Genomic DNA, 26514 nt, shown 5'->3' with positions numbered 1-26514 from the left:
TCTCTCTCTCTCTCTCTCTCTCTCTCTCTCTCTCTCTCTCTCTCTCTCTCTCTCTCTCTCTCTCTCTCTCTCTCTCTCTCTCTCTCTCTCTCTCTCTCTCTCTCTCTCTCTCTCTCTCTCTCTCTCTCTCTCTCTCTCTCTCTCTCTCTCTCTCTCTCTCTCTCTCTCTCTCTCTCTCTCTCTCTCTCTCTCTCTCTCTCTCTCTCTCTCTCTCTCTCTCTCTCAGAATCAGAATGGGATTTATTCGCCATGAAAGTTTGCAAAGACAAGGAATTTGCTTTGGCAGGAAGGTGCATACAATAAACATTTAGGAACCTAAAATGTAAATATGTGGACTATCTATACTAAGGGTACATAAACTAGCAGTACTAAGTGGAATTAGAATTAAATAAAATATAAGTAAGTATATATATATAAGTATATATATATAAAATATATAATAAAATAAAATATAAGTTGCCATAAGCTAGCTCTCTCGCCCCTTCTCTCTCTTTCCCTACCCCTCCCTCTCCCCCCTGTTTCTCCTCTCTCTCTCACTATCCATCCCTCCCTGTACCCCGCCCCTTCCTCTCTCTCTATCTCTCTCTCTCTCTCTCTCTCTCTCTCTCTCTCTCTCTCTCTCTCTCTCTCTCTCTCTCTCTCTCTCTCTCTCTCTCTCTCTCTCTCTGTGTGGTGAGAGTGGGTCGAAGCTATGCTACGCCGGGCTTGTCTTTCGATGCGCGGGCCTCATTGACGACCAGCTTCAGGGAGTGATTGCTGGCTCTCAGTCACAGGTCCAGGGAGTGTGGCCTCACCAGCCAAACTAGGCCACAGTGTGATTTCACGTTTGTTCCCAAGCCAGTAGCACCCAGCCTGTCACAGTGGGCCATCTATTTATCACAAAGCCCACAGGCGATCGCTGCTCCAAACTTGCCCCCGTGCTCTCTCCATGCGTCCAATATACAATGAGACAAGACAATATTTCACCAGCGAGGGCGACGACACAGGCTCTGTTCAGACTGCAGCTTTGTGTGGAAAAGCGTGTAAATGACCCTTACATGAAAGACAACAGAAAACCGACAACAGTTGGCGTTTTTTCGGTGCGAATCCAAATCGAAGGGACGCCTGGCCTTTCAGAGCACGTCCAGGACGGAAAAAACTTCCGTTGTTGACCTGGTTTTCCCCTTCTGACCGTGTGTCTGTGGTCCGCGGTGTTCACAGCTCAATCCGGGCAGCAGAGTAGCAGGAGCGAGAGACACCTGCCTGCTCCAGCCAGTGATTTTCCACTGCGATAGTAAATAAACATTACACTTGCTATCAGCGCGCAGGGTAGACTTAGCTAGCTGGACTGGGGGAGAGGGGGGGTGGAGGGAGGGCGTGTAGAGGGGGGAGGGGTATAGGGGGAGGGAGGAGGGTGTACGAGGGGAGGGCATGTAGATGGGAGAGGATGTGGAGACTGGAGAGGGGGAGGGTGTAGAAGGAGGTGGGGGTCGGGCTACTACTGTGAATTTATCTGACATCTGTTTCCTTTTCACACCATGGATACCTTTGTGTTCGCTCCGAGTGGGGGTTTACGTGTGCGTGCATGCGCGTGTGCGTGCGTGTGCGACTCTGTCTTTGCTCCTGTGTGGACACACGTAAAATGCAGACGTAGCTCGGACTTGTGGTTTGGTTCCAGCGTGTGCTGAGGGTGACCGGCTGAGTGTGTCTGTGGTAGCCCAGGGCGACGGGCGTGGGAGGGCTGGGCGCTAGCCTGTCACAACGCTAAAGGGGAAGTCAACAAGGATAGCGGTGACATGTTGACACTGGACCAAGGGACCGAACTAGGCATTACATGACGGCGAATGAGCAAGAGGAAATGCGTATGTGTGCGTGAAAGGGAGTCTGCGTTTGTGAAAGGGAGTGAGCATGTGTTCCTGAATGTATGCACTTCTTTATTTTCTCGTGCCACGGCGGACGTGTGTGTGTGTTTGTGTGTCAGCGTCGGTTCTTCGTGTATTCCTGCTCAGCCACATCCTGACCGTTCACGTCTCTCCTCTCCCCTCTTCAGCTGTCAAGACACAGAGGACAAGCAACAGCCGAGAGACCACGCCAGCGCGCCAGGAAGACCAGCAGAGTCCGGCCAGGCCCACGACTAGCACCCTGACGACCAGCCGGACGGCGGTGAACAATCGCAGCAGCCAGGGTGAGGTACCAGGACAGCCATGAGGGAGGGCGGTGACGGCCTGTTCCCACGCACCATCCCCCAACGCTGTCGCCACTGACAGACTCAGCGCCCCGCACCACTCCACCGCGAGGGCTCCCTGTGGGCACCCCCACCACCATGCCCTGGTAGAAGTGGGGAACATCGGCGTCAGACCCCCCCCCCCCCCGCCCCGAGTCACGAGGACAGAGAAACAGTCTGCCGGCCCCCGGCTGAACGAGGAGAATGAAATCCTCCTGAGTCATCCTCCTCTCCTTCTGCTTAGCGTTCCCTCCGCGCCGACCTCTCTCCTCCCCCGCACCCCGTCCCCCGTCCGCGCCTGGCGGCGTTGAAGATCCCCGATCCGTTCTGACAGCCCCCTTCCTCCTCTCTCTCTCCTCCCCTCCTCCCTTCCCCGCTCCGTCGTTCTTCCCCTCCCCCCTCCCCCCCCCCCGCCCGGTTTCTTCCCTGCGGCGCCCCCGCCCCTCGCGCTGAGGAGCGGCCTTCCCGGCGATCACCACGGGGCAGACCACCATGGGTTGCCGACAGAGCTCCGAGGAGAAGGAGGCGGCGCGGCGCTCGCGGCGCATCGACCGCCACCTGCGCTCGGAGAGCCAGCGGCAGCGCCGCGAGATCAAGCTCCTCCTCCTGGGCACCAGCAACTCGGGGAAGAGCACCATCGTCAAGCAGATGAAGATCATCCACAGCGGCGGCTTCAACCTGGACGCCTGCAAGGAGTACAAGCCCCTCATCCTCTACAACGCCATCGACTCGCTCACGCGCATCATCCGCGCCCTCGCCACCCTCAAGATCGACTTCCACGACGCCGACCGCGCCTACGACGCCGTGCAGCTGTTCGCCCTGACGGGGCCGGCCGAGAGCAAGGGGGAGATCACGGCCGAGCTGCAGGGGGTGATGAAGCGCCTGTGGGGCGACTCGGGGGTGCAGGAGTGCTTCCAGCGCTCTAACGAGTACCACCTGGAGGACAACACGGCGTACTACCTGAACGACCTGGACCGCATCTCCTCCGGGGAGTTCATCCCCACCGTGGAGGACATCCTGCGCTCCAGGGACATGACCACAGGCATCGTGGAGAACAAGTTCACCTTCAAGGAGCTCACCTTCAAGATGGTGGACGTGGGCGGCCAGCGCTCCGAGCGCAAGAAGTGGATCCACTGCTTCGAGGGCGTGACCGCCATCATTTTCTGCGTGGAGCTAAGCGGCTACGACCTGAAGCTCTACGAAGATAACCAGACGGTAAGAGCGGGCCGCTCCCGTAAGGGCTCACGCGCACACACACGCTCACACACACACACTCACGCTCTCACACACACACACACTCTCACACACACACACACCAGTCTTCTCTTGTTTACACACTGTCACATGACACCTTGGGCCCCATGTGCTGCACAGTACAGCTCCCTCCCTCTTCTCCTCGCTGGCTTCATTTCGCAGTAACCTTGGTTTTCCACAGCCACAAACAAAGAACTTCTGGAGAAACGTGAGGTTTACCTAGTTATTTCAGTGCAAGATCTAAACCCAACCCCAGCCACCGATGAAAGCCTCACCTCAGCCAATGGTACAATCCATCCAAATACATCATACCATTGGTTAGAAATTATTTCCCACGCATTTGATATTTAATACAATGCTTTTGTATCACGTGAAGACCAGTAAAAAGAGCCATTAATGTATTGAAGTGACAGATAACGTGGTAAAAATCCAAGTTTGTGCCGTCGAAGTGCGAGGGAGTAGAAAGAGAGTGTGCGTTTCTGAAACGCGACGTCGCGCTCCCCAACACTAAACTTTTTCAGATGAGGCTTTACAGTTGTGAGAAACAGCGAGAGAAGATAACGGTGGCACACAAGTCTGATGATATCTCTGCTGCGTCATCTCTCGTCTGAGCCTTTCCGTCTGCACCAGCCCCTCTCTCCCGCAACCTCCGGCTCCAGACTATCTGCTATGAAACAGAAAATGTCACAGTTAGACTTTTCCAATTCTCCATTCTTTTCTCATTTTAAGGAAGAGATACATTTTCAGCCACTTTTTTTCTTCTTTCGTTTTTTCACATTATCTTTAGCATTTTTGTAATTATTAACCGAATTATGAGAAGGTTGCGGAGGTAACAAGAATAGACGCTGCTTTGAAGTTTCCAACCTTTGCCATCCAGTTCTGGCGCTCTTTTGATCTTTTTACTAATTGATGTGCTACATAAATAATAGGATGTGTTCGTTGCACTGAGTTTTTACATGAAATCAATTACTTTTTGCCGGTTATAAATAAACTCTGAGGAGGAAAATGCAGTGAGGTGCTAATTGAGTTCACAGTGTTAAGGTGCAAGGGTGTACCTGTGAGAATTGACAGCTTGTAAAGACACTGTTCGGCTGTGGGACTTCACAGCTGCAGGAAACAAAGTTATGTTTTTTTTTGGTGTTTTTTGGAGAGCATAAACGAAAGAAAGACAAGGACCGGGTGAGGATTTAGAAGAGAGGAAATGGGGGATGGTTGGAAGAATAGGACCTTTGCCCCTCCCCCACCTGCGCAGCCTCAGACAGCAGGGTTATTAATGACGGAGGGGTGTGGTTAAAGCCGCCATGGTCGACTGACCTTCTTATCTGTGAAATGTCCGTTGAAACTGTTTACACAGCGTCTCTCTCTCTCTAAGCGTGGAGCCCGTTTTCAAGCCAACACACTGCTACGGTTGAAAGGCCTTCCCATGAAGGCCCTGTACAGATGTAACAGAAACAGTGACGGAGGAGTGTTTCTGAGGGTTCAGAAACACCCACAGTGAGGGTAGAGGGCGCAGGGCAACATTAGTTCTCTCTGTGGGTCTGAACACTCGTGTTGCTTGGAGCTGGATTGGAGAGTGTCTGTAGACTGGGACGAGCTAGAGAGGCAGGCCTCAGGAGGAGGAAGCAGGGAAAAGAGAGGCAGGGAGGGAGGGAAGGAGGCTGGGACAGAGGCAGGCAGGGAGGTAGGGAGGCAAGGAGGGAGGGAGGCAGGCAGGCAGGCAGTTAGGAAGGCAGCAAGGCATGAAGAGTCATTTAGATATGAGAGGCAAAGAGGGCAGGATTCAGACGGGGGTCGAGGGGGACAGGAAGTAGGAGTGAGTCTGTGAATGTGATTGCTCAACGAGCACTCAACGAATTAGCGCCCAGATGCTGAATGGCTGGCCGGCGGCTGATCTCTCCATACCCCCCACCTCTCTCCTGATTGGGCCGACTCTGCTTAATCTCAGCCGACGCTTTCACAACCCTACCGGACCCCTTCTCCTCCATCTCCCCTGTCTCTTCTGAGAGGGAGGGAGGGAGGGAGGGAGGGAGGGAGGGAGGGAGGGAGGGAGGGAGGGAGGGAGGGAGGGAGGGAGGGAGGGAGGGAGGGAGGGAGGGAGGGAGGGAGGGAGGGAGGGAGGGAGGGAGGGAGGGAGGGAGGGAGGGAAAAAAACTCTACCACGATTGTCAAGACAAGCAGACACCCATAACGTCCTCTCCCGGGCGATGCTATTTGTGTTTGCCTGTGTAGATGAGGGTGTGTGTTGTGTTTGCCTGTGTAGAGGAGTATGTGAGATGTCTCAGAGCACCGAGGGGGCCCTGATGAATCAACCGAGCCCGAGCTAGCCGAGCTAGTTTGAAGCAGAGACACCAAACGGAGCGTCAGGAGCCACGAGCGTATTCCGGAATCCACGTGCCAGGAGAACTTCAGACGATGTGATAGACGGAGCATAAAAACCAGGGCCGTGTGTCGGTTTGCAGGAGGACAGCGAGGCAGCATGCGAGGGCACTAAAACACGACCTACAGTCAATCAGGCTAATCTTTTAACCTCGCCCTGGACTGTAGTGTATACTCAGTGCTGAACTGTTCACTGAAAAGAGACGGTTTTCCTTTGAAGACCATTGGTCCTTTGTGGCAGTGGATTAAGCAGCTCATGTAAGCCTGGCTGAATGAGGTACAATGTGATCTGTTAAAAGCACATACACGGTAATTATTTAATGCTAGCTGAGGGGTTAGCTGGGTTACTGGGGTCCTTGGAATCCCAAGGTTTGTGGTAGGTGGGTGTATGTGTGTGGTTGTGTGTGTGTATGTGTTTGTGTGTGCAATGTACGATGCGTGGGGGAACGTGTGGAGGCTAAGGATTTTAGATACGGAATGGCTGATGGGAGCGTATGACCTTTAAGCATTGATGACTGCTCCAGTGAAAACACAAGAAAATCGACTCTCTTTTCCACACGCTGCACAAATGCACAAGCCACCACCTCTAATACACACAGGATATTCAGAGAAGATCTCTTGGAGGGAGAAAAAAATAACAGCCGAGCATTTTTTTTTTCTTTTTTTTTTTTTTTTTTTACCCACCAACCCATCCCCTGGTGCATTTTCCTGTCCCATCCTCTTTTTCATAATGAATTGGTTGCCACGGCTACAGTTGCCTAGCAACAGGCCAGTCTAACGCTCCTAATCCTGGGCTGTTGACAGTGAGCTGTGCCTAGGGAAGGGAGGGACACACACACACACACACACACACACACAACAGACAGGAGCGCTGACGGAAACATAAGAGGAGCACAGAGAGGTCTGCATGTTCCACTCGTCTGTGTGTGTGTGTGCGTGTGTGTGTGTGCAGCATGGAATGCTGATGAACTGTAATGGCCGTGGTGTGTGTGAGCTGAGCTTGGACCATGCAGCCGTGGGTCGGCTGGTGCAGGTGAAGGGAGGACAGGAGGAACAAGGCTTGTGTGATGGATGTCCCTACGCTGAATTGCGAGGCTCACACCCTCCTCCAGGACGGATACAGCCAAACCGTTCAGGGAATTCAATCATTTTCTGATGCATTGAATAAAGGTTTTCTTCATTTTGGTTCATGAAAATAATTCATGGACGGGGTCTCGAATTGTGTTTAGTTTTCCTTTAACAGGCTCTGTGGTAGACTATAAATACTGACTAGAGAGAGACATCAAGCTAAGGCCACAATCACCACAAACACAGACATTTTAAAGTGAAAGTTATAGGTACATGAGTTTACATTACTTACACACATTTTCACTTCCTGTTTTCATCCCAACACTTCCTGTATTCTTCCTAACGCTTCCTGTATTTTTCTCAATACTTCCTGTATGATGCCAATGATGATAACAAATCAAAAAGATGGCGGTTTCGATATTCTCTTCTTTAATCTTCCCCCTGCTCATTTCTTTCTGTGTTAGTCCCCCTTGCTGTTACCTGTTGTGACAGTGTCAACCGCATCTGAGGTGACCACAACAAACTTTCACCATTTCAACAAAACAACACTCGACCTTGTCCATAGATCAAGACGTTTCCAAACATCTCCATAGCTACAGTTGACTCGGAATCAATGAGGTTACACATGAGGAGCTATGAGTCATACTCATGCACTCCCTGTAAACAGATCAATCTCCAGCCCAGACTCTTCTGTGGGGGTCACTCTCAGGGCCCTGGGTTCCAGATGATAACCATGTCTAGCAACCAGGAACAAAGACCAGGATCGAGGACTCCTCGCAAGTGTTGACACTGTAAATCACGGTTTCTTCTCATCTGAGGCGATGTGTGATTTCTCTTGGCTACGCTTGTCTGCCGTAACAAAGTTACTCACGTAACGTGACGTTAATGCTGCGTCTACGAGGGAAGCAAACTAAATTCAATCTAAGCTGGAATTAATTGTTGTTTTGTACGCTCTCCGTTCACGTGATTGAACGTGACAGAGCCCAGACTTTCTGATTGAATGAGGATGCAGTGAGCGCAGTGATCAAGGAGACACAGACGCACACGTGATGAAGAGATTGAAAGGAGAGAGATGAGAAAAGAGAGGAGAGAGACAAGAAGAGAGAGAGGAGAGAGTCAAGAAGAGAGACCAATGGAGAAAGAGAGGAGAGAGAATGTGAGAACAATGGTGTGAGACACAGGGAGGGAAAAGAAAGAGAAGAGAGAGAAGAGAGAGAAGAGAGATTGCCTCAATTAAAAACCGTGGTTGTGTGCGAAGAGCCCTTTTCTCTGTGACCATGGCGATTATCAGGCTCTGCAATTTGAATCGAAACCTAAATGACTTCAATTGAATTACAGTGAGGCGTCTCCTCAGTCCTGCATGCCGTATTTACTGGAAACAAAGCATTAACACAGGGCTGAACCTTCTCATTAATACTTAAGTTTAATTAAGGCCTGTGAGTCTACTCTGCTCGGGGAGGAGAGACACTGCTGGGAGTCCAGGGAAAAGAGTGTGTGCGTGTGTGTTTGTGTGTGTGTGTGTGTAGGGTTTGGGAGTGGGGTGAGGGGAGAGGGGGGGGGGGGGGCTGTCTTGCTGGGTGTTCCCACCCCAGGGTCCCTCCTCCTCGGTGTGAGGGGTACTGTGACGGAGTGGGCCGGTGAGGAGCCTGGAGACTCCCATCGCACGGCGGGACCTCTCCCAGCCTGCCTCTCCTAGCGGTGGGGGCCCGGGCGGGGGGCCTGGGGAGGGGGGCCTGGGCGGGGGGCCCGGGGAGGAGGGCCTGGGCGGGGGGCCCGGGGAGGAGGGCTAGGGACGCGGGCGGGCTGGCTCTGACCTTCTTCACGGTGCGCTGTGAAGGGGTCTCACCTCAGCCCCCTGAGCCACTCAGCTCGATGAGAGGGAAAGCTCTCTTTTCACACCCCTGGAAGCCCCGCTGTGGAGAGCCCCTCCGGACAGCTGAGAGACCCTTCAGGAGGCGCGCGTCTTCTCCGACGCCGACTCGCACGTCTGATGAAGTGTGTGCATTTAGAGTGTCCTGACGGGCGGTTTTACGTAGCACTCAAGCCGGCGTGAGGGCTTCAAGCTCCAGGTTTTATCAGAAGGATGGCTATCCTATAGACGGCTCCTAGGGCCTTGGCTCGCGGCGTGAAACCGTGACGATCCGAAGACAAGAGTCATGCCACGTCGGCAAAAACCTTGACTGTTTGGATGGTTAATGATGGCTTTGTTGGCTGTAGTACAGCACTCTGCAAACTCACAGGATGCACCCAACCACCCCCCCCCCCCCCCTGCTTCTGTGTTCTCCATCTTGCTTTTTCTCTGAGAGGGGGTCTTGTGAATTGCTCAGAGCACCATGATGTTGTGTGTAACCTTTTAAACAGCAGGCTAGTCTTCCAACTGCCGCCCTCCCTCAGTCACAAGCTACTGGATACACACCACATGTCTGGAGGCACACAAACACACACACACACACACACACTCCCACACACGCCCACACAAATGCATTCGCTCACACACATGTACATTCACACACATACACACACACACATGCAGGTACACACACACATACATAAACACACATACATATACACTCACGCGCACACACACAAACACACACACAGCGTTACACTAACGCTGTATATCATAGTAAGTCTGGTGCAGGGAGATTTTACTGAAATATTGCCACATGTTTTTGTTGACCTAAAGAGATTACACATCTCGTAAGGGGGACCAGTCAACAAGGCAGAGCTTGACTTATGTCAGACGGTTAATCCTTTTATATTTGGTTGCACCAACTGCCTACAATTCGCCAGTTCTCAAACCGGGATTTATTTGGCAAATCAAATTCTTTGTTGTTCTTTGTTCTCAAAGTGTACCCAGTTCTATCACACCCGCTCCCCAGAGAACCACAGTATTCTGAAGAACAGAACAAATCCATTTTCATTTTGCATTGACTACACGTGGAAATGTGGAATCCCAGTTTAAACCATTTGATATGAACTGCTATGATGAGGCCTTTGGCTACAACTCCCCGACCTTCTGGCTTCCATTCAGGAATTTGAAAAACAACTTAGGAGGAATAAACCAGTCATCCTCATGGATAAAATACAGCCGACAAGTTAGGTGTTTTGCCGGATGAAAAAGGACCACAAGATTACACTTAAGTATAGATTCCTGACTGTATTCTTTTCAACAGCGACGGCAGATGTGTGAGTTTGTGCGTCAGGGAAAAGTTAAAGTTGTGCTCGTATGGCCTTGGCCTACGCTGAGAGGTCGAGAGAACATGTCATCGCTGAACACATGTTTGGGTTTAGAGCTCAGGCTCTGCACTATGTTCTGTATGTGATTAGTTCCATCTGTCCACAGAAATACACCCTCCCCAACACACACACGTATATATATATATATATATATATACACACACACACACACACACACATACACACACACACTCTTTGTTTCTCAAGATGGTCTCTTCAGATTTCGATAGCCCCTCTCCTAGTAGCACTTGCAGCGCTAACAGCAGGCTTCACAGTCCGTCTTCAAGTTAGTGAGTTCAAGTAACCGTTCCTTCTTGTCACGTGAAAAATAGCCTCTGCAACACTGCAACAGTATGCTGAGAATGAGAGGGAGACCAGATGAAAACATACCCTGTTTGTGTGGAGAGTTCTCTGACAGTCTCCAGCCCCTGTTGACACAACAGAAATAATCCCACCTTTGGTGGGTCCAGGGGCGATCTATGGGGTGCACTGCGTGCCTTTACGATTCCCAACATTCATCCTTATCTTCTGAGTAAAATCCTGCACTGACCACACGTAATTGCTGGCAACTGACATTCTTCTGCTGCTCCAAACTTGTCGTTCCACGCCTGAATGTTTTGAGCGTGACCCTAGACCTTACTCCAATTTCATTAACTTGATTCCAGCGCAAACACCTCTATGAACAAGCCTTGACATTTCTCATTTTGTCAACAGTGTCAAATGTGTTTCGTAATCATCGTAATCTCCTGTCTTTTCTTCTTCGCCCTCCACCCCTCCCCACCACCCCTCCACCCCTCCCCACCACCCCTCCACCCTTCCACTCCACCCCTCCCCTCCCCCCTCCACTCCACCCTCCCCTCCACCCCTCCACCCTTCCACTCCACCCTCCCCTCCCCCCTCCACCCCTCCCCTTCCACCCCTCCCCACCACCCCACCCCACCACCCCTCCACCCCTCCCCACCACCCCTCACCCCCCTCCCCAACACCCCTCCCCGCCTCCACAGAGTCGCATGGCAGAGAGCCTGCGTCTCTTCGACTCCATCTGCAACAACAACTGGTTCACCAACACCTCGCTCATCCTCTTCCTCAACAAGAAGGACCTGCTGGCGGAGAAGATCAAGCGAATCCCTCTGACGGTCTGTTTCGCCGACTACAAAGGCCAGAACACCTACGAGGAGGCTGCAGTCTACGTTCAGCGGCAGTTCGAGGACCTGAACCGCAACAAGGAAACCAAGGAGATCTACTCTCACTTCACCTGCGCCACCGACACCAGCAACATCCAGTTTGTGTTCGACGCCGTCACGGACGTGATCATCCAGAACAATCTCAAGTACATTGGGCTGTGCTAGGGTTAGGGACAGGGGGGGGGGGCACGGATGGAGTGACGGGGCGTGGGATTTTGATTGGCTGCATCGGCAGCAGCTGGCCCACCACTTGGCTGGCAAAACTAAAGGCCTATTTGCCCGACTGCCTGGCTGCCTGTCTGCTGCCCTGCCTGTCTGTCTGCCTTTCTGTCTGTCTCTTGGGACAAGTGCAGCAGAGGACTGAGAGGAGAGCCAGTGGATGAATTAGTCAGGGACGATCTCTGTGCTCGACGGTTTGGCTTGAAATAAGAGTTGGGAGCGCTATGCTCAATGTGTGAGTTTACCCATGGTTGGCATAAATGTGTTTGCACTGAATATATGAGTATGTAGAGACACACACACACACACAAACACATGTACACACATCCCTATGTTTGCTCACACACAAAGACTTGGGATCAACTGTCAAGTACTTGTTTGACATGGAAACACTGGAAACAAAAGACATTCACCCCCCCACCTTTTGCTTGTCAAACCTAGGGTCGGTCTTCATTGGCAATTCAATTATTTCTTTTTTGTCTTCTTCAGTTTATTTAATTTGTCTGATTCAATTAATGCTGCTTAAAAAAAAAAAAAAAAAAGAAATATATATATACAGAAGAAAAAAAGACAAAAAAAAAAAAGATGATCAATACATTCTTTAGGATTTCTTCCTGTCTTGAGAAGGACGGCTGATCCACAGGGCATGTCTACAGGTGAGGACACACGCAGTCCTGGGGAGACCCTCAGGGACATGATGTCACAGGGTTTCAGTCCAAACGAAAAAAAATAACTGCCACAGTACACAGTTGAAGAGAATCGTTTTCTACAAAATATACACTGCATCTCATCGGTTGGCCTGAATTGCTCTTTAAAAGGTAGTCCTGTTTTGTCTTGTTTATTTCTCTTTTCTTTGTTTTTGTGTTTTAAAATGATTACGTACGTCCAACCTGCCTTTTAGAGCAGGCCTCTGATTGACCAGGCTAGTGTTACACTCAGTCCATAGTGTTCTCTTAGATCATTCCACTTTCCAGCAAAAGAGACATCAAAAAGAGTGCCAATTCCAGTGTAAATAAAAATAAATCCCATCAATAATGTTCAATTTTTGTTTTTTTATTGACAAAAACATGCATGGTTTTGTTACTTTGGGATATTGATATATTTTATTTTCAATTTGTTTTCTGTTAAACTGTTTTCTGTTTAACTAATATATTCCCAAAAATATATGGAAGTCAAACACTGTGTACGATTGTACAGCTGTTTTCTAAGAGGAAAAGAACTTATTGAAAAGAGTTATATTATAATGATGATGGTGGTGGTGATGGGGAGGATGATGACAATGACAAGCTCATTACAAATCCAGCATGAAAAGATTTTGTGGGTCGAGGGAGGATTAAAGGAAAATAGATTGCAAAAAAAATATGAATGAGAAGGAAAAAAAAAAAAATCAGTTTCAGTACTCCTTGCGTTATCTAAGTGGAAATTGTTCTACTGTCAGTGGGTATGATGTGTAAATAAATTGTACGGTACACTTTTTGTTAAAACAAATGATAAATAAAGATTGAGGTGGGATACTGTTAGTGGGGTATATAGTATACAAGGGGGGCAGACGAGAGAGAGAGAAACAGATAGTTAGATAGAGATAGAGCGAGAGAAAGAGAGTGGTGGGCAGGAGGAGGGTGGAAATGACCGCTTCACTCCTCTCTCAAACGCTCACCTTTTACAGTAACAACTCCGCTAAGGGCTCCAGGTTTAACCTTACTTTACAGGATGTCCACATCAACAACAAAAAAAACAATTTAGAAGACTTATTAAAAAAAGAACAATAACAAAGAAATAAAATTAATTATGCAAATTCTGACTGTGGTGAGAATGTGTTTTTGGGGGTAACGGTCATAGGAAATGTGGGTTAGAACACAGATTCCCTTGTCTGTGTGAAATGTGTGGGGGCAAATTCAGTTTGTGGACTAGGGGGAGGGGGGTTCACAGCACTGATGCTGACAATGGGCTGGTGTCCTCTTTTAATTTACAGTCTGTACTTCCAAGCACGCACCACGTCATAGCACTTGCACTGCACCAAATATACTTATTAGTTTGGGTAGAACGTGCAGTTTCAAAATCATCTGCCACTCTCTCTCTCTGCGCTTTCTGTAATCAAGAGAAAAACAATTTTAAAAGAAGCTTGTTCTTTTTTTCTGACCATCCCACACAACCAGAGCAAAAATTATGAACACTAATAAAGTATGCAATTAAATCACTCCCAAATGAATTCATGTGATGGACGTTTCTTTGGTGCATAGCTGTAACCGGGTGGTAGAGGCAGTTAGGATGGCCACACATTCCACTCAGATTAGAGCTCAGACGCTGCTTGCATTTACATGTAGTCATTTAGCAGACGCTCTTATCCAGAGCGACTTACAGTAAGTACAGGGATATTCCCCCCGAGGCAAGTAGGGTGAAGTGCCTTGCCCAAGGACACAAAGTCATTTTGCATGGCCTGGAATCAAACCTTCTGATTACTACCCCGATTCCCTAACTGTTCAGCCATCTGCCTCTGCTTAACCCTGTATGACTGGGAACTGTCTGACAGCTCATGATCTAAGTACTAATAGAGCAACGTTGCTCAAACTCCCATCTATCCTTGAATCTACAGCAGATCATTACAGACGCTTATTTTGTTTTGTTTTTAGAAGAAAATACAGTATATAACTGCTCATTACCGCACTGTGACGTAATTCAGGTAAATACGCTAATGTTTCTGTCTTGGTCTAAGTTCCACATATCTAATGAGTCACTGACTAGATGTGCCAAAGGAAAGGATTGTAGTTCACCCTGAGAGAGATTACCACAGCCGACTGCCAACAACGAACACCAAGGTCACATCAGCAACTACATAACTGTCCATAACCTAGTCAAGATCAAAGACGGAAAGGTAAGATGGCTGAGCGGTTAGTGAGTCGGGCCGTTAATTAGAAGGTTGCCTGTTCGATTTCCGGCTGTGCCAAATGACGTTGTGTCCTTGGGCAAGGCACTTCACCCTACTTGCCTCCAGGGGGGAATGTCCCTGTACCTACTGTAAGTCGCTCTGGATCAGAGCGTCTGCGAAGTAAATAAATGTAAATGTATTGCGAGAGAGAGTGGTAGTGAGAGGAGGTGGAGAAAGAGGGAGGAAAAAGGTTTTTAGTAACAGTGGGTATTTGTTTAGGCTCCTCCATAAGGGAGGAAGAGTATTGCTGAAACTCAACCTTGTGACAGTCATGAGGAGTCAACAAACTACTTTGACTTGGTGAACTAGATGCAGCAATCAAAGGAGGTATAGAGAGAAAACATACATGTAGTTTAATGGTTCTCATCCATCTATCCAGTAAAAAGCACAAACTGACACATGCCCAGAAGTATTTGTAGTCACATTCTTAGTGAGGCAGCCATTGCACACAGTAAAAAACTACAAATCCCTTCATTTTGCGGTTTATTATTTGTCTGATTAGATCATCAGCACATTTTTCCATCGGTTAGGTCTTACATCTCCCATTTAGATTTTATTTCTCCCCCTATTCAGTCTTATTATACACCCTTTTGGGTACTGGTTTGATGCTGGAGCGAATCAAAAGAAGGAAGTGTTTTCTAAAAGAGGGAACCAATATCAAGACCAGAAAAAAAAAAAAAAAAAAACGAAAGGAGAGGAGAAGAGAGAGACACCTCACATGACCAGAACGATCAAAGGGGATCGTTGAAACACGTTCACACTTACACACGTTCACACCGTAGCAGAAGTATGGAACGGGGCTGGACTTGCGGTGATTCACACTTTCGGTGCTCGATCCAGGGACTCAGTCTACTCCTAGATTGGATTTTGAAGAGATATAGACCTCTTGAAAAGAAGCTGTCCTGCCAGCACAACTGGGTTCTCCCCCTGTCCTTAAGAGCCAATCCACCTTATAATAACAATAATATATTTTATTTAAAGGCGCCTTTCTCTGCACTCAAGGACAGCGTACAGGGGTACACATAAGACATTAAAAGCAGCGACATCACAGAGCTGCCCTACATACCGCAGGCCCAACTGGGTTTTTGGAAAAGCAAAGGATTAATGTGTGGGGTTTGGAAGAGTAGGAACGGAATTAATCAAGCCTCATAGAGCCTTGCGGTCCATCAAGTATTGATCAGTGATGAGCCACAATCACACCTGAGGGATGAAGGAGACATTAGTGCATCTCAGACACATTAAGGTTATTGGACCATTAGCAAGTATTAGTCGGCCTAGACCAAACCTTGCCACACTGTAAGCCCGCCCTGCTGAGAATATAACATTACTCTAGCAGGCTTCGGGATCGGCCTAGAACTGGATGATTTTTTTGACTGTCATCTTATATTTCTCATGCCTGTATGGTCATAAGCACCAGCATAACATCACACTGTTTACATTGTCTTGGAAACAGTATCCATGGTTGAGTCTGGGGGGGGGGGGGGGTTGGGGGTCAGGGGGGCCAGTGCCCCTGTGACAACAAGCTTGGGCCCCCTTGTGAGCCCCCTAAATGTATGAGTCTGAATAATTATAAACATGGCATTTTGGCATTTTGCCTTTTAATCAAGAAGACTGTATGACAACAATAGTGTTTAATGTAACTGCCCCCGCTAACAATACAACTGGCCCGAGCTTGGCCCTCCCAGAGCATGACCTTTCCCTAGTCTGTTCATGGTGCGAGACGATGATTACTGAAAATGTGTCGAGGACAAGCTTGCCTGGCATGACACAGCAATCTGGATGGCTAAAGCAGCTGTCGGATCTCTACCGCCGTCCCGTGGGAGTGACAGGAACTTTCGGTGTTAATAACTGCCTCAGCCGGAGCGCACACCTGTTTGAGAACTCCGGTCGGGTAGGAGCGAAGAAATTAATTTCGGTACATTCACTCAGAACAGAATGAATAGCTTTGAGCTTACTTGAGCTCCCAATGCAACGTTTAAGGCTAGGGGCGCAGACGCATCTAAAAGGTGGATGTAGACGGAGGCTGGTCCACGGGGTCCTTGTTTTAATAATCAATTAAACGAGAGCATTACATCCTTCCCTAAGTGGGCGCTGTTACATCTGTACGGGTCTGATTACGTCACAGGCTTTCACGATAGAAGACATTTCATCAGCTTAGTTATTTCCCAGAACTCCTCGTTAATTCATACTCTTACATAAAATGTTCAGCGATGTATGAATTTCATTTGTGGAATTCATAACTGCCCAATCAAGGCAAACGATTTATACGTTGGCCTATATGCCCTCCTCGCTGGCACGCACCCCTAGAATATTACTTAATATCGTGACGTGTACAGTCGATGTAGACAATTTCTTAAATATGATCGATAAATGTATCTGCAGTCGGGCTCCAAGCCACGTGATGCTTGCCGGTGGGGCACGGCACGGGGTTGCTATGGAGATACGAATTGGTCTGATGCAGAGCTCGAGCTTGTCTGCTACCCTGCAACACACAACCAGTACAAGTTGAAAGGATAACGTGAGTAAAATTGGCTTAACTAGCAGTTACAATGTTACACATCACTAACTGTTAACAATATTCACAAATACCTGCCATCGTATTTATGCTCGCAATACCTAACAACTGCTACAGTATTAGCTAGCTACCTAGCAAACTAAACTCACGTTTTTACAAGCTCGTTCGAGTTTTGCTTTCGTGTTTTAATATCTAGTTGCGATTATATGCATCTAATATCTAGTTACGGTTATATGCATTTACCAGTTTAATCAGACCTTGGAAATATACGCATTCTAGGGAGAAGCACTGAGAACAGTTGTTTTGCCTTCACACGTCTACTTGAGATGAATGCTAATTGTAAATTACATTGCATTAAAATAAGTTATTGGGATATGTGATGAGGGGAGAATGTCAGACGGACAGACATGCGTGCATGGTCACTGCCTCTCGCTTGGTGAGAATATATTCTGCTTTACAGGTTTTTATCAAACCAAATCAGTATGGATGAGACGAGGAACGGGACGATGAAGCACTTCTCCACACCTGTAAGCAGAGACAGGGTCATCTGCAAGTTCCCAAAGGTATTCTAACCACTAAGCTACTGCCACAAATTAAACTATTCGTCTAAGCCTTAGTGACACAGACAGTTACTGCGGATACGGTATTTTAACGGAGAGTGAGGAACAAACAGGATGTAGGAGAAGGCCAGTGGCAAGATTCAGGTTATTGATAACGTGTGACATCCACTTAAGGCTGTTTTTTCACAGACCTTGTGCGTAGCTGGATCACAGGACTGGTTTTGCACTAATTTTCTGAAAAAGCGGCACACGGTATACATTTGTGCAATAACCCATCTTGCATAAAGACCCCAGTCAGCGGTTCGCATTTCATTTTTCAGAACAAACAAACTTCCACCCAAAACTCTTTCCCCCCTCAGAGTTAGGGAAAGTACACAGACATCTGAAAGTTGACAGTAGTGGGAGAACCCTCTAGATCAGATGGGACGTTTCTAACGACCGAAATATACCAAATTGTCTTCCTTCCAGGCCTCAAAGTTGTTTTCCCTCACCGATACTCCTCTGTGTTGACTGTTAACGTCGATTCTCCGATCATTCCATCCCTTCCTTCCAGTGCCACAACCCAGAGGCTTGTTTGCAGACAAAGGACGACTGGAATGCAGAGGCCAAGGTTGCTTTTAAAGACAGAGATGAGAGGCACCATGGGTCAGTTTACCGGTTGGCCTAATTAACCTAATGACAGTCAGATGAATAACAGTGATGACGCCTTCTGTTTAATCTGCTTCTGAAGATGGGACAGGCTGAAGATGTCGAAAGCGGTAGTCGTGGGCGACCTGAATGTAGGGAAGACCTGCCTCATCAACAGGTACAGGATGACATTATCGGTCTGTCGTCTTGTCAAATTTAAGAGGCCACTGCAAATTTGACCTTTTGGTTTCTCACTCAAAAGTGTCCTTCTCAAAAAAAAAATATATGAAAGAAAAAGGTGCAGTAATCTCCATTTTTGCCAGAGCTGTATATATTCATACAGATATAGATTGATTTACGTGTATCTGTTTTGCCCTTCAGGTTCTGTAAAGATGCGTTTGACCGGGATTACAAAGCAACCATCGGGGTGGACTTTGAAATCGAGAGGTTTGAGCTCTGTGGAATTCCATTCTCTCTGCAGATGTAAGGACACATTTCTGTGTGTTTTTACATTTTTACACATCGACAGCTTTGATTTCAAAATGATTTCCAGTACTTTACATTCACTGGTCTGTTCTCTTGCTTTCACAATGTAGCTGGGACACTGCGGGGCAGGAGAAATTTAAATGCATTGCTTCTGCGTACTACAGAGGTGCTCAGGGTAAAAAGGGTTTTCCCTTAAAGAAAAAGTGATTCGTGAAAACAGACGTCGATTTTTTGTTGTTGTTGCCGATGTCTCTACTCACATATGGTGTTTGTTTTTCACAGTGATCGTCACCGTCTTTGACATGGCAGACATTAAGACCCTGGAGCACACACGGTAGGGTCGGGACTCATTCATAAGGGACTGGATTACAGCAAGAAAAAGGCATTTAAAATGCACCTCTTCCTTTACAGACAGTGGCTGGAGGAAGCCCTGAGAGAAAATGAGCCAGGTTCCTGTTTCGTCTTCCTGGTCGGAACAAAGAGTGACCTACTGGTGAGGTCACTCACGTGAATGCTCACGATCATATCATATGTACACAGATTTAGTCTGTTGTCCCTAAGGGATTCATGCTGTCATTCATGCATTGTATTCTTTTTCTGTCTCCACAAGTCCCCAGAGGAATGCCACAGGACAGAGAAAGATGCTCTCAGAATAGCGACGGAGATGAACGCTGAATTTTGGTCGGTTTCCGCCAAAACAGGTGCAGACATCATTGACATTGAGATGAAAGGCTGATAATGTAAAAAAATCATCAGTATCGTAAACAAAAATGTTCTGTAAATGTAACCGTGGAGACGTCAGACCTAAAAGCTTGCAGTAAAAACATTCTCTTCTCAACTGTAATAACTGCACGGCATACAGACACTTTCTCACAGAAACAAAGCTAGTGGAGAGGTTCTATTTGACCTTGATCTGTTTCACGTCAAGCCTAGGTTTGTGAAGTTTCCACAATACTCAGAGACCATTTACAATCGGTTGAATATGACAACATCGTAAGTGAAGTTGCACAGTTGCGTGTGTGTATGAAGTGTGTTTGTGGCTCTGTTTTAGGTGACAATGTGCAGGAGTTCTTCTTCAGAGTGGCTGCTCTGGCCTTTGAGGACTCCATACTAAAGGACCTGGAGAAAGGGATCACCCCTAACAGCATTGGAAGGGGAAACAGTATCGGTAAGGGGCGACTTTCTCTTATTCAGGGTCAGGGTAATGTCAATTTTCTTTCATTTGCAGACTATTTTATTCAGTTTATTTCCCTCCCTCCCTCCCTCCCTCCCTCCCTCCCTCCCTCCCTCCCTCCCTCCCTCCCTCCCTCCCTCCCTCCCTCCCTCCCTCCCTCCCTCCCTCCCTCCCTCCCTCCCTCCCTCCCTCCCTCCCTCCCTCCCCCCTCCCCCCCTCCCCCCCTCCCCCCTCCCTCCCTCCCCCCTCCCCCCTCCCTCCCTCCCTCCCTCCCTCCCTCCCTCCCTCCCTCCCTCCCTCCCTCCCTCCCTCCCTCCCTCCCTCCCTCCCTCAGGCTCAGACAGAGCCAACCTGGAAGAGGCCCAGTCAAAAGACGAAAAGAAAAACTGCTGCTGAAAACACAGAGCCGAGGATGAAGTGCTGAGGAAACCGACCAGAGGAAGGATCAGGATGAGAAAACATGTATTTGAACTGTACTGAAGAGATGCACGATTTATGTGATGACACTTCATTCTCTGTCTCTATTTTCTGATTCTATTTTCTGGTTTCCATCTTAGTCCTCCTTAGTTTTCTTACCTTGGCGCTCTGCTGCAGCTACTGCCATGTATTGTATGATTTAAATGTTTTTTATTTGACTCTGTTTTGTCATTAATTGTATTATGCATTATATATAAGTATTTAATAAATGTACAGTGTTTTAGATGGTTTTTAATTCATCTGAATTTAAGTTTGTTGTGCATATTCTCTCACAAGTCTACTCCACAGATTGTCAAAATATAAGATATTTTAAATGAAGAATTTTCCTATAATAATTAATTTCTATAAAATAATTTATTTAGTGTACACACCACCACCAAGCCACACGTTTAAGTAGGTCAAATTAAGGTTTAACATAATTTGTCTATATATCATGACATTTTTATATAATTTACGTTGCTGTTGTAATACTTCTATTTGAAATAAAAGTTAATATTTTTGTATTTGCTTACCGAAAATATGGTGTTAGACTTTATTGTAGGGTCTGTTGAGTGCTAGTTACGTCTATTTCAACTGACCAATCATCAGCCTTTATGAGGTGACAAGTGGGCGGAAACTACATGTTTTTGAGGAAGTGGAGAAATCATGGTGCAACAGAAGCTCCCAGCTAGCATTCAGACACAACAACTCAGAAATGCATGAAAACATGCCGATAGATTCCCCATAAGTACGTTTTAAATGTGAGTTTTCCCCTTCAATGCAACCGCTAACCGTTCCGTTTTGTGTAGTAAAATAACTTACCCAAGCACACGGCTCGAAGACTGCTGGCAGATTAGCTTAGATAGCTAACAGTGACAACATCACGAGACGACCATGAAGTGTGTTTTGTCTAGTCTGGTTTAGTTACAGCGTTCAAAGATAAATTATAGTAGCTCATCATTTATCATCCTCAGTGTCAATAACTGTAAGATAAACAGTTGTATTCTAGGAAATCAGTTTTAATGGATTTCTATATTAAGCAGATCAAGATAAAAGGTTGATGTGGTCAGGTATTCTGCGAGGACAGTCCATTAACTCGTGTTGCTTGTTTACATTTTCTCAGTCTGTTCACCATGAAGACAAATAAGACATACAAGCTTGTGGTGCACAAGAAAGGCTTTGGGGGGAGTGGTGAGTTTAAAGTGATAAATAAAGAGTACTCCGTTTAACATTTAAATACACATTTTTGTCTAATTCTGTCACGATCCTTCCCGTTATGCAGAAGATGAGTTGGTTGTGAACCCAAAAGTCTTCCCTCAAGCGAGTCTTGGAGACATCATTGAGATCGCTCACCCCACAGACGAATACAGGTCAGCAGAGTGTACCTGAGGACATGTTATCATACCTTCATATCTTTCATATTGTGCATCTATGTGCTGAACTAATAGATGCAATCATTCATCATTATTCATTTGTGCGCCTCGTAAATACTGTACCCTGATTCTGAGTTCCCTTCTACAGAAATAATGTACATTTACATTACATTTACATGTATTCATTTAGCAGACGCTTTAATCCAAAGCGACTTCCAAGAGAGAGCTTTGCAAAAGTGCATAGGTCAATGATGATAAACAATGAGATAGCCCCAAACATTGCGGGTAGCTGAAACATAAAGCATACATTGTGAAAAGCAAATGAGTGCCAACGGGAAGAAACATAAGAGCATGTCGTTAAACACATTATAATTAAACAACATGAACCTCAAAAGTGCAAGAGTGTACCTGTAGAAAAGCAAGCATCAATAGTATAATTCACAGTAGCCAACTACACTTCTTTTTCTTCATCCTTGATCTTCTGCAGTCATTTCTATGAGCTTTGTACGTCGCTATGGATGAAAAAGCTAAATGAATCAAATTGAATCAGATTGAATTAATCATCCTCTATGCATTGTTTCCATCCTCCTCTCCTCCCCCTCAACAGTCCTCTCCTGCTGCAGGTGAAAAGCCTCAAAGTAGATCTTCAAAAAGGTACAACACATCTTTACATCGCACCGCCAAACTGGCCCATATTTCACGAGTGCGTCCAATTGCCAATGACTTGTATAAGGAATGCTATCGGTCGATATTCAACCAGATCTATTCTTCATCCCAATTCATATAGAAACCATCAGCGTGGACCAGACTGTTGCTCAAGCCTTCAAACTGCGAGCTTATCAAGATGTCATTGTCAACATCGTGGACCCCAAGGTACTTTTGTCTATGTATTCATCGGTTGCAGCGACATTTTCTTTTCAGTCAATGTAACAGACATGATCGAGACTTTATAAAGCAAGTGGGGGCTGGTGATGTGTCTGTGTGCCAGGACGTGACCCTGGACCTTGTAGAGCTCACCTTCAAAGACCAGTACATCGGGAGAGGAGACATGTGGAGACTGAAGAAGAGTTTGGTGAGGAGGCTCACAGCAATGTGTGTGTGTGTGTGTGTGTACGGAACAGGAGACCGTGTGTGTGTGTGTACTGACATGTGGTCAGCGCTAGGTGTCCTCTGACTGGTCATGTGGTCAGCGCTAGGTGTCCTCTGACTGGTCATGTGGTCAGCGCTAGGTGTCCTCTGACTGGTCAGGTGGTCAGCGCTAGGTGTCCTCTGACTGATCTCTCCTGTTCCAGGTGAGCACCTCAGTGTACGTGACCCATAAAGTGGAGTTTGCCGGGATCAGGTACATATGGAAGCGGCCAACGTGGGGCTAGGGTGTTTTTTTGTTTTCTCGTTTTTCTTTGTCTCTGTCCCCCCTCTCTCAACCCCTGTCTGTTGTCTCCGCGTTCGCTGCAGAGCTCAAGCCAGCGAGCTGTGGGTGAAGGGGGAGAAGGTCACGTGTGGATACATCAGTGAAGACACCAGGGTGAGCAGGCGGCATCGGCTCTCTTCACAATCACCGTGTTGGGAACTCAAAGAACCTATACATTTACATGTAGTCATTTAGTAGAAGCTCTTATCCAGAGTGACTTACATTAAGTACAGGGGACATTCCCCCCGAGGCAAGTAGGTTGAAGTGCCTTGCTCAGGGCAAGCACGGCATGGAATTGATCTGGCAACCTTCAGATTACTAGTCCTATTCCCTAACCGCTCAGCCATCTGACTCCCTATAGTATGGTTATGGATGCATGAGTAAATATTGAGTATATATTTTGAGAGTGCTGGTGATCAACTGCTTGAAGTTAGCTTTTCGGTTGAATGCTAGCTCCGTTTGCTGTGTAGGTGGTGTTTAGGTCCACGTCTGCGATGGTGTACATCTTCATCCAGATGAGCTCGGAGATGTGGGACTTTGACATCTATGGTGAGTTGTTCCGAGAGAGTTTTTATTCCGGTCGGTGAGGGAATATGATAACTGATCGAGTTGGACTTGTAAACAGGTCACAGCATGACTTCATATGTTCGTTTCAGGCGATCTCTACTTTGAGAAGGCTGTCAGTGGTTTCCTGTCGGACCTTTTTGCCAAATGGAAGGTTTGTGATTTTTATGGTCTGCAGCAGTATTTGTAAACCCAGTTTTAACGAACATTCCTGTGGTTTAATGGGAGTTAAACCACATTAAGTTCACTGTCGTTTACTTTTAGGAGAAGAATTGTAGCCATGAGGTGACAGTGGTGCTTTTTTCCAGAACTTTCTACAACGCCAAAACTATGGGTGGGTTACCTCACTTGTCTTCATTTCGGACTCGACTGAACACAAAAATACTCTCTGTTATGACTAATTAATTAGGTTGATAAAGTCACTTCCATTCTCCTCTGACGACTATTCTGTTCAAACTCACTCTTGGTCACACAATAGACGCACGCTCAAACGAATCAAAGAATACAATGACAAATACTGTTCTAGCAGTGTCGGGCTAGACATCGCTAGGTTGCTAACTCGGTTCTTGTTTCTGTTTTGGGCCTCAGAGGAGTTCCCTGAGATCCTGCGAGGGTCCATCCGACAGGACCACGAGGGGCGCTTCTATGAGGACTTCTACAGGTCAGCAGGCTTTCAGCCACCTCCTGCATAGTTCTAACCCCAGCAGAGCGTCTTTCAGTCACCTCCTGCATAGTTCTAACCCCAGCAGAGCGTCTTTCAGTCACCTCCTGCATAGTTCTAATCCTAGCAGAGCGTCTTTCAGTCACCTCCTGCATAGTTCTAACACCGGCATAAAATCCTGGCCAAAGATGTCCAAATATGATATCACATACACAGTATTATTTTGTCACTGGCTGGTATGAGCGATGTGATGGCCGGTGAGCCCTCGGTGGTGTGTTGACGATGTGTCGTGTCGCGCCGTCCAGGGTGGTTGCTCAGAACGAGAGACGTGACGAGTGGACCTCTCTGCTGGTCACCATCAAGAAGCTCTTCATCCAGTACCCAGTGCTGGTGCGCCTCAAAGGAGCAGGTAACGGGTCTCCCCTCCCCCCCTGCCCCCTCTTCCCCCCTCCCTTGCCATCTTGAAAAGATGAGTTTTTAACGTGTTTATGTTTGTGTTTGTCTTCGCAGATGGCTTCCCCTCCGGGCACAACTCTACGGCCGCCCAGGGGAACTATCTCGAAGCCATCAACCTGTCCTTCAACGGTGAGTCGTCGTGGAGACCGCCGCGGTGCTCTCTGTGTGACTGTTTTACCTTTGAAAATACGTCAGTTTTGCTGCGTTTGTAACTTTATCGAGAGATAGTGACAGTAGTACAGGGACAGGAAATGTTGGGGAGAGAAAAGTGGTGCGGGAAACGTGCCCGGGTCGGAATGGAGCACCGGCCGCACAAACCTCTCTAACCCTGTCTTTGTCTGGCTCTGAAGTCTTTGACAAGCACTACATCAACCGTAATTTCGACCGCACGGGCCAGATGTCGGTGGTGATCACACCCGGCGTGGGAGTGTTCGAGGTGGATCGCCTTCTCATGATCCTCACCAAGCAACGCATGATCGACAACGGTGAGCGCCCGGTCAGAGAACGATCGGCGTTGGAGTTCATTCTGTGATTCCGGTCTCATTCAAATGTCTACTGACAGACACTATAAAAGGCGTCAGTCCTTAAACAAGCTTAACCGAGGGTTTCCTAGACTACTGACATCATAATTGCCAAACAGACTTGACGTGTGTTTCCAGGTATTGGTGTGGACTTGGTCTGCATGGGGGAGCAGCCTCTTCATGCCGTGCCGCTGTTCAAGGTAAGACGCTTCCGGAACTCTGAATCAAAGACGGAAGGTCTCAATAGGCTTCCGATTGGTCCCTGTTAAAAGTCTGGAACCTCAGGAGGCTTCCGATTGGTCCCTGTTAAGAGTCCGGAACCTCAGGAGGCTTCCGATTGGTCCCTGTTAAGAGTCCGGAACCTCAGGAGGCTTCCGATTGGTCCCTGTTAAGAGTCCGGAACTGAATGTTGTTTTCTCTACAACCATGACAAGCTTCACAACCGGACTGTACCTGGAGATTCCAGACTGGGGGACGACTACAACCTACCCCATTGGATCAACCACAGGTACAGGAAGATCACAAGTGTCAGTTAGAGAAGGCATCTGAAACAGTTGTAGTTTAAAGCGGCAGTGGGTGACGATACAAAATCAATTCAAATATTTCCTCCAGCGTCCAGTTGTGTTTGATAGAAGAGAGGTGGAGCTTATTGGTTTGTCTTTTCGTTGCCGTGTCGACAGCTTCTACACGTCCAAGAGCCAGACCTCCTGCAGCTCCTTCACCCCTCGTATCAAGCTGGCCGGACGCAAGGTACGCCACGCGGATGCATCGTCCAGCTAAACTCATCAGAAATAGGTTTAACCCTTGTGTTCTCCTCGGGTCATTCTGACCCATCAATCATTGTGACCCACCTTCGTTTGCAACAACTTTGCCGCATACAAAAACAAAATGAAGCATTTTCTTTTAACTGTTGGGCTGTCTCAGACCCCCCACATTGCGAAGGTTAAAAGAAAAATTATTTGCTTTTGTATTGGGTAAAATTGGGTAAACACAACGGTGGTTCAATATGAACCTTTTGGTCATGTGACCCGAAGGCAGCACAAGGGTTAAGCTTTGAATATATTTCATTTCACATTTGTCTCATTCAATTGTATTGGTTTCATTTACAGATCCAGGCAGAGAGATTCAGGAGCTGCAAAGACCACAGTAAGATTATGGCCGTGTTTTCATGTCTGTTTTGTCTTCATATGGCAGTTGATAAACATCATATGTGGAATGGTTGACGTGTCATAGAAGCTTG

General features: G+C 47.4%; 3 protein-coding genes across 10 annotated transcripts in view; all 3 read left to right on the top strand.

Moving 5' to 3' along the window:
• Positions 1 to 2684: 2684 nt before the first annotated feature.
• gnaz (guanine nucleotide binding protein (G protein), alpha z polypeptide) lies at positions 2685 to 13749 on the top strand. The gene is made up of 2 exons (XM_084693708.1): positions 2685 to 3418; positions 11146 to 13749. The coding sequence occupies exons 1-2, from the start codon at positions 2696 to 2698 to the stop codon at positions 11488 to 11490; spliced, it is 1068 nt and encodes a 355-aa protein (XP_084549834.1). The 5' UTR covers positions 2685 to 2695; the 3' UTR covers positions 11491 to 13749.
• Positions 13750 to 16766: 3017 nt separating this feature from the next.
• rab36 (RAB36, member RAS oncogene family) lies at positions 16767 to 20798 on the top strand. Of its 3 annotated transcripts, none has more exons than XM_084693777.1 (11): positions 16767 to 16988; positions 17446 to 17548; positions 18099 to 18190; positions 18276 to 18350; positions 18554 to 18619; positions 18769 to 18833; positions 18941 to 18992; positions 19070 to 19151; positions 19269 to 19359; positions 19710 to 19826; positions 20167 to 20798. In XM_084693777.1, exons 2-11 carry the CDS (start codon positions 17468 to 17470, stop codon positions 20226 to 20228), a joined length of 783 nt encoding a protein of 260 aa, XP_084549903.1. In that variant the 5' UTR covers positions 16767 to 16988; positions 17446 to 17467; the 3' UTR covers positions 20229 to 20798. The 3 variants fall into 3 exon arrangements, with proteins under 3 accessions (XP_084549903.1, XP_084549902.1, XP_084549904.1); XM_084693776.1 differs by having other exon boundaries at positions 16772 to 16988; positions 18554 to 18655; positions 20167 to 20796; XM_084693778.1 differs by lacking the exon at positions 16767 to 16988 and having other exon boundaries at positions 18099 to 18155; positions 18554 to 18655.
• A 129-nt stretch (positions 20799 to 20927) lies between these two features.
• depdc5 (DEP domain containing 5, GATOR1 subcomplex subunit) overlaps positions 20928 to 26514 on the top strand; it is a 21845-nt gene continuing 16258 nt past the window's right edge. For 4 of the 6 annotated variants that reach the window (XM_084693387.1, XM_084693389.1, XM_084693388.1 and 1 more), the window contains exons 1-19: positions 20928 to 21049; positions 21412 to 21479; positions 21571 to 21658; positions 22269 to 22315; positions 22449 to 22534; positions 22650 to 22733; positions 22954 to 23003; positions 23117 to 23186; positions 23543 to 23621; positions 23729 to 23790; positions 23901 to 23970; positions 24225 to 24297; positions 24603 to 24706; positions 24808 to 24882; positions 25104 to 25238; positions 25413 to 25474; positions 25709 to 25782; positions 25955 to 26024; positions 26384 to 26420. In XM_084693387.1, the coding sequence (XP_084549513.1) occupies positions 21422 to 21479; positions 21571 to 21658; positions 22269 to 22315; positions 22449 to 22534; positions 22650 to 22733; positions 22954 to 23003; positions 23117 to 23186; positions 23543 to 23621; positions 23729 to 23790; positions 23901 to 23970; positions 24225 to 24297; positions 24603 to 24706; positions 24808 to 24882; positions 25104 to 25238; positions 25413 to 25474; positions 25709 to 25782; positions 25955 to 26024; positions 26384 to 26420 (1324 nt within the window). In that variant the 5' untranslated portion in view covers positions 20928 to 21049; positions 21412 to 21421. Of the gene's footprint in view, positions 21050 to 21411; positions 21480 to 21570; positions 21659 to 22268; positions 22316 to 22448; positions 22535 to 22649; positions 22734 to 22953; positions 23004 to 23116; positions 23187 to 23542; positions 23622 to 23728; positions 23791 to 23898; positions 23971 to 24224; positions 24298 to 24602; positions 24707 to 24807; positions 24883 to 25103; positions 25239 to 25412; positions 25475 to 25708; positions 25783 to 25954; positions 26025 to 26383; positions 26421 to 26514 lie in introns of those variants that run through there. The other 2 variants (XM_084693386.1, XM_084693390.1) reach the window with 2 other exon arrangements.

The sequence above is a fragment of the Hypomesus nipponensis genome, chromosome 27, assembly GCF_054491055.1.
Source record: "Hypomesus nipponensis isolate SF chromosome 27, ASM5449105v1, whole genome shotgun sequence".
Classification (NCBI taxonomy): domain Eukaryota; kingdom Metazoa; phylum Chordata; class Actinopteri; order Osmeriformes; family Osmeridae; genus Hypomesus; species Hypomesus nipponensis.
Note: the sequence above shows the minus strand (reverse complement) of the source record. Positions and strands in the feature narration are given on the sequence as shown.

Bases quoted from the DNA above. Each gene is read 5' to 3' on its own strand.
- rab36 (XM_084693776.1), top strand. From the start codon at position 17,468: ATGGATGAGACGAGGAACGGGACGATGAAGCACTTCTCCACACCTGTA. The intron at 17,549-18,098 runs GTATTCTAACCA...CCTTCCTTCCAG, and splicing joins TCATCTGCAAGTTCCCAAAG to TGCCACAACCCAGAGGCTTG. The intron at 18,993-19,069 runs GTAGGGTCGGGA...CTTCCTTTACAG, and splicing joins AAGACCCTGGAGCACACACG to ACAGTGGCTGGAGGAAGCCC.
- gnaz (XM_084693708.1), top strand. From the start codon at position 2,696: ATGGGTTGCCGACAGAGCTCCGAGGAGAAGGAGGCGGCGCGGCGCTCG. The intron at 3,419-11,145 runs GTAAGAGCGGGC...CCGCCTCCACAG, and splicing joins TCTACGAAGATAACCAGACG to AGTCGCATGGCAGAGAGCCT.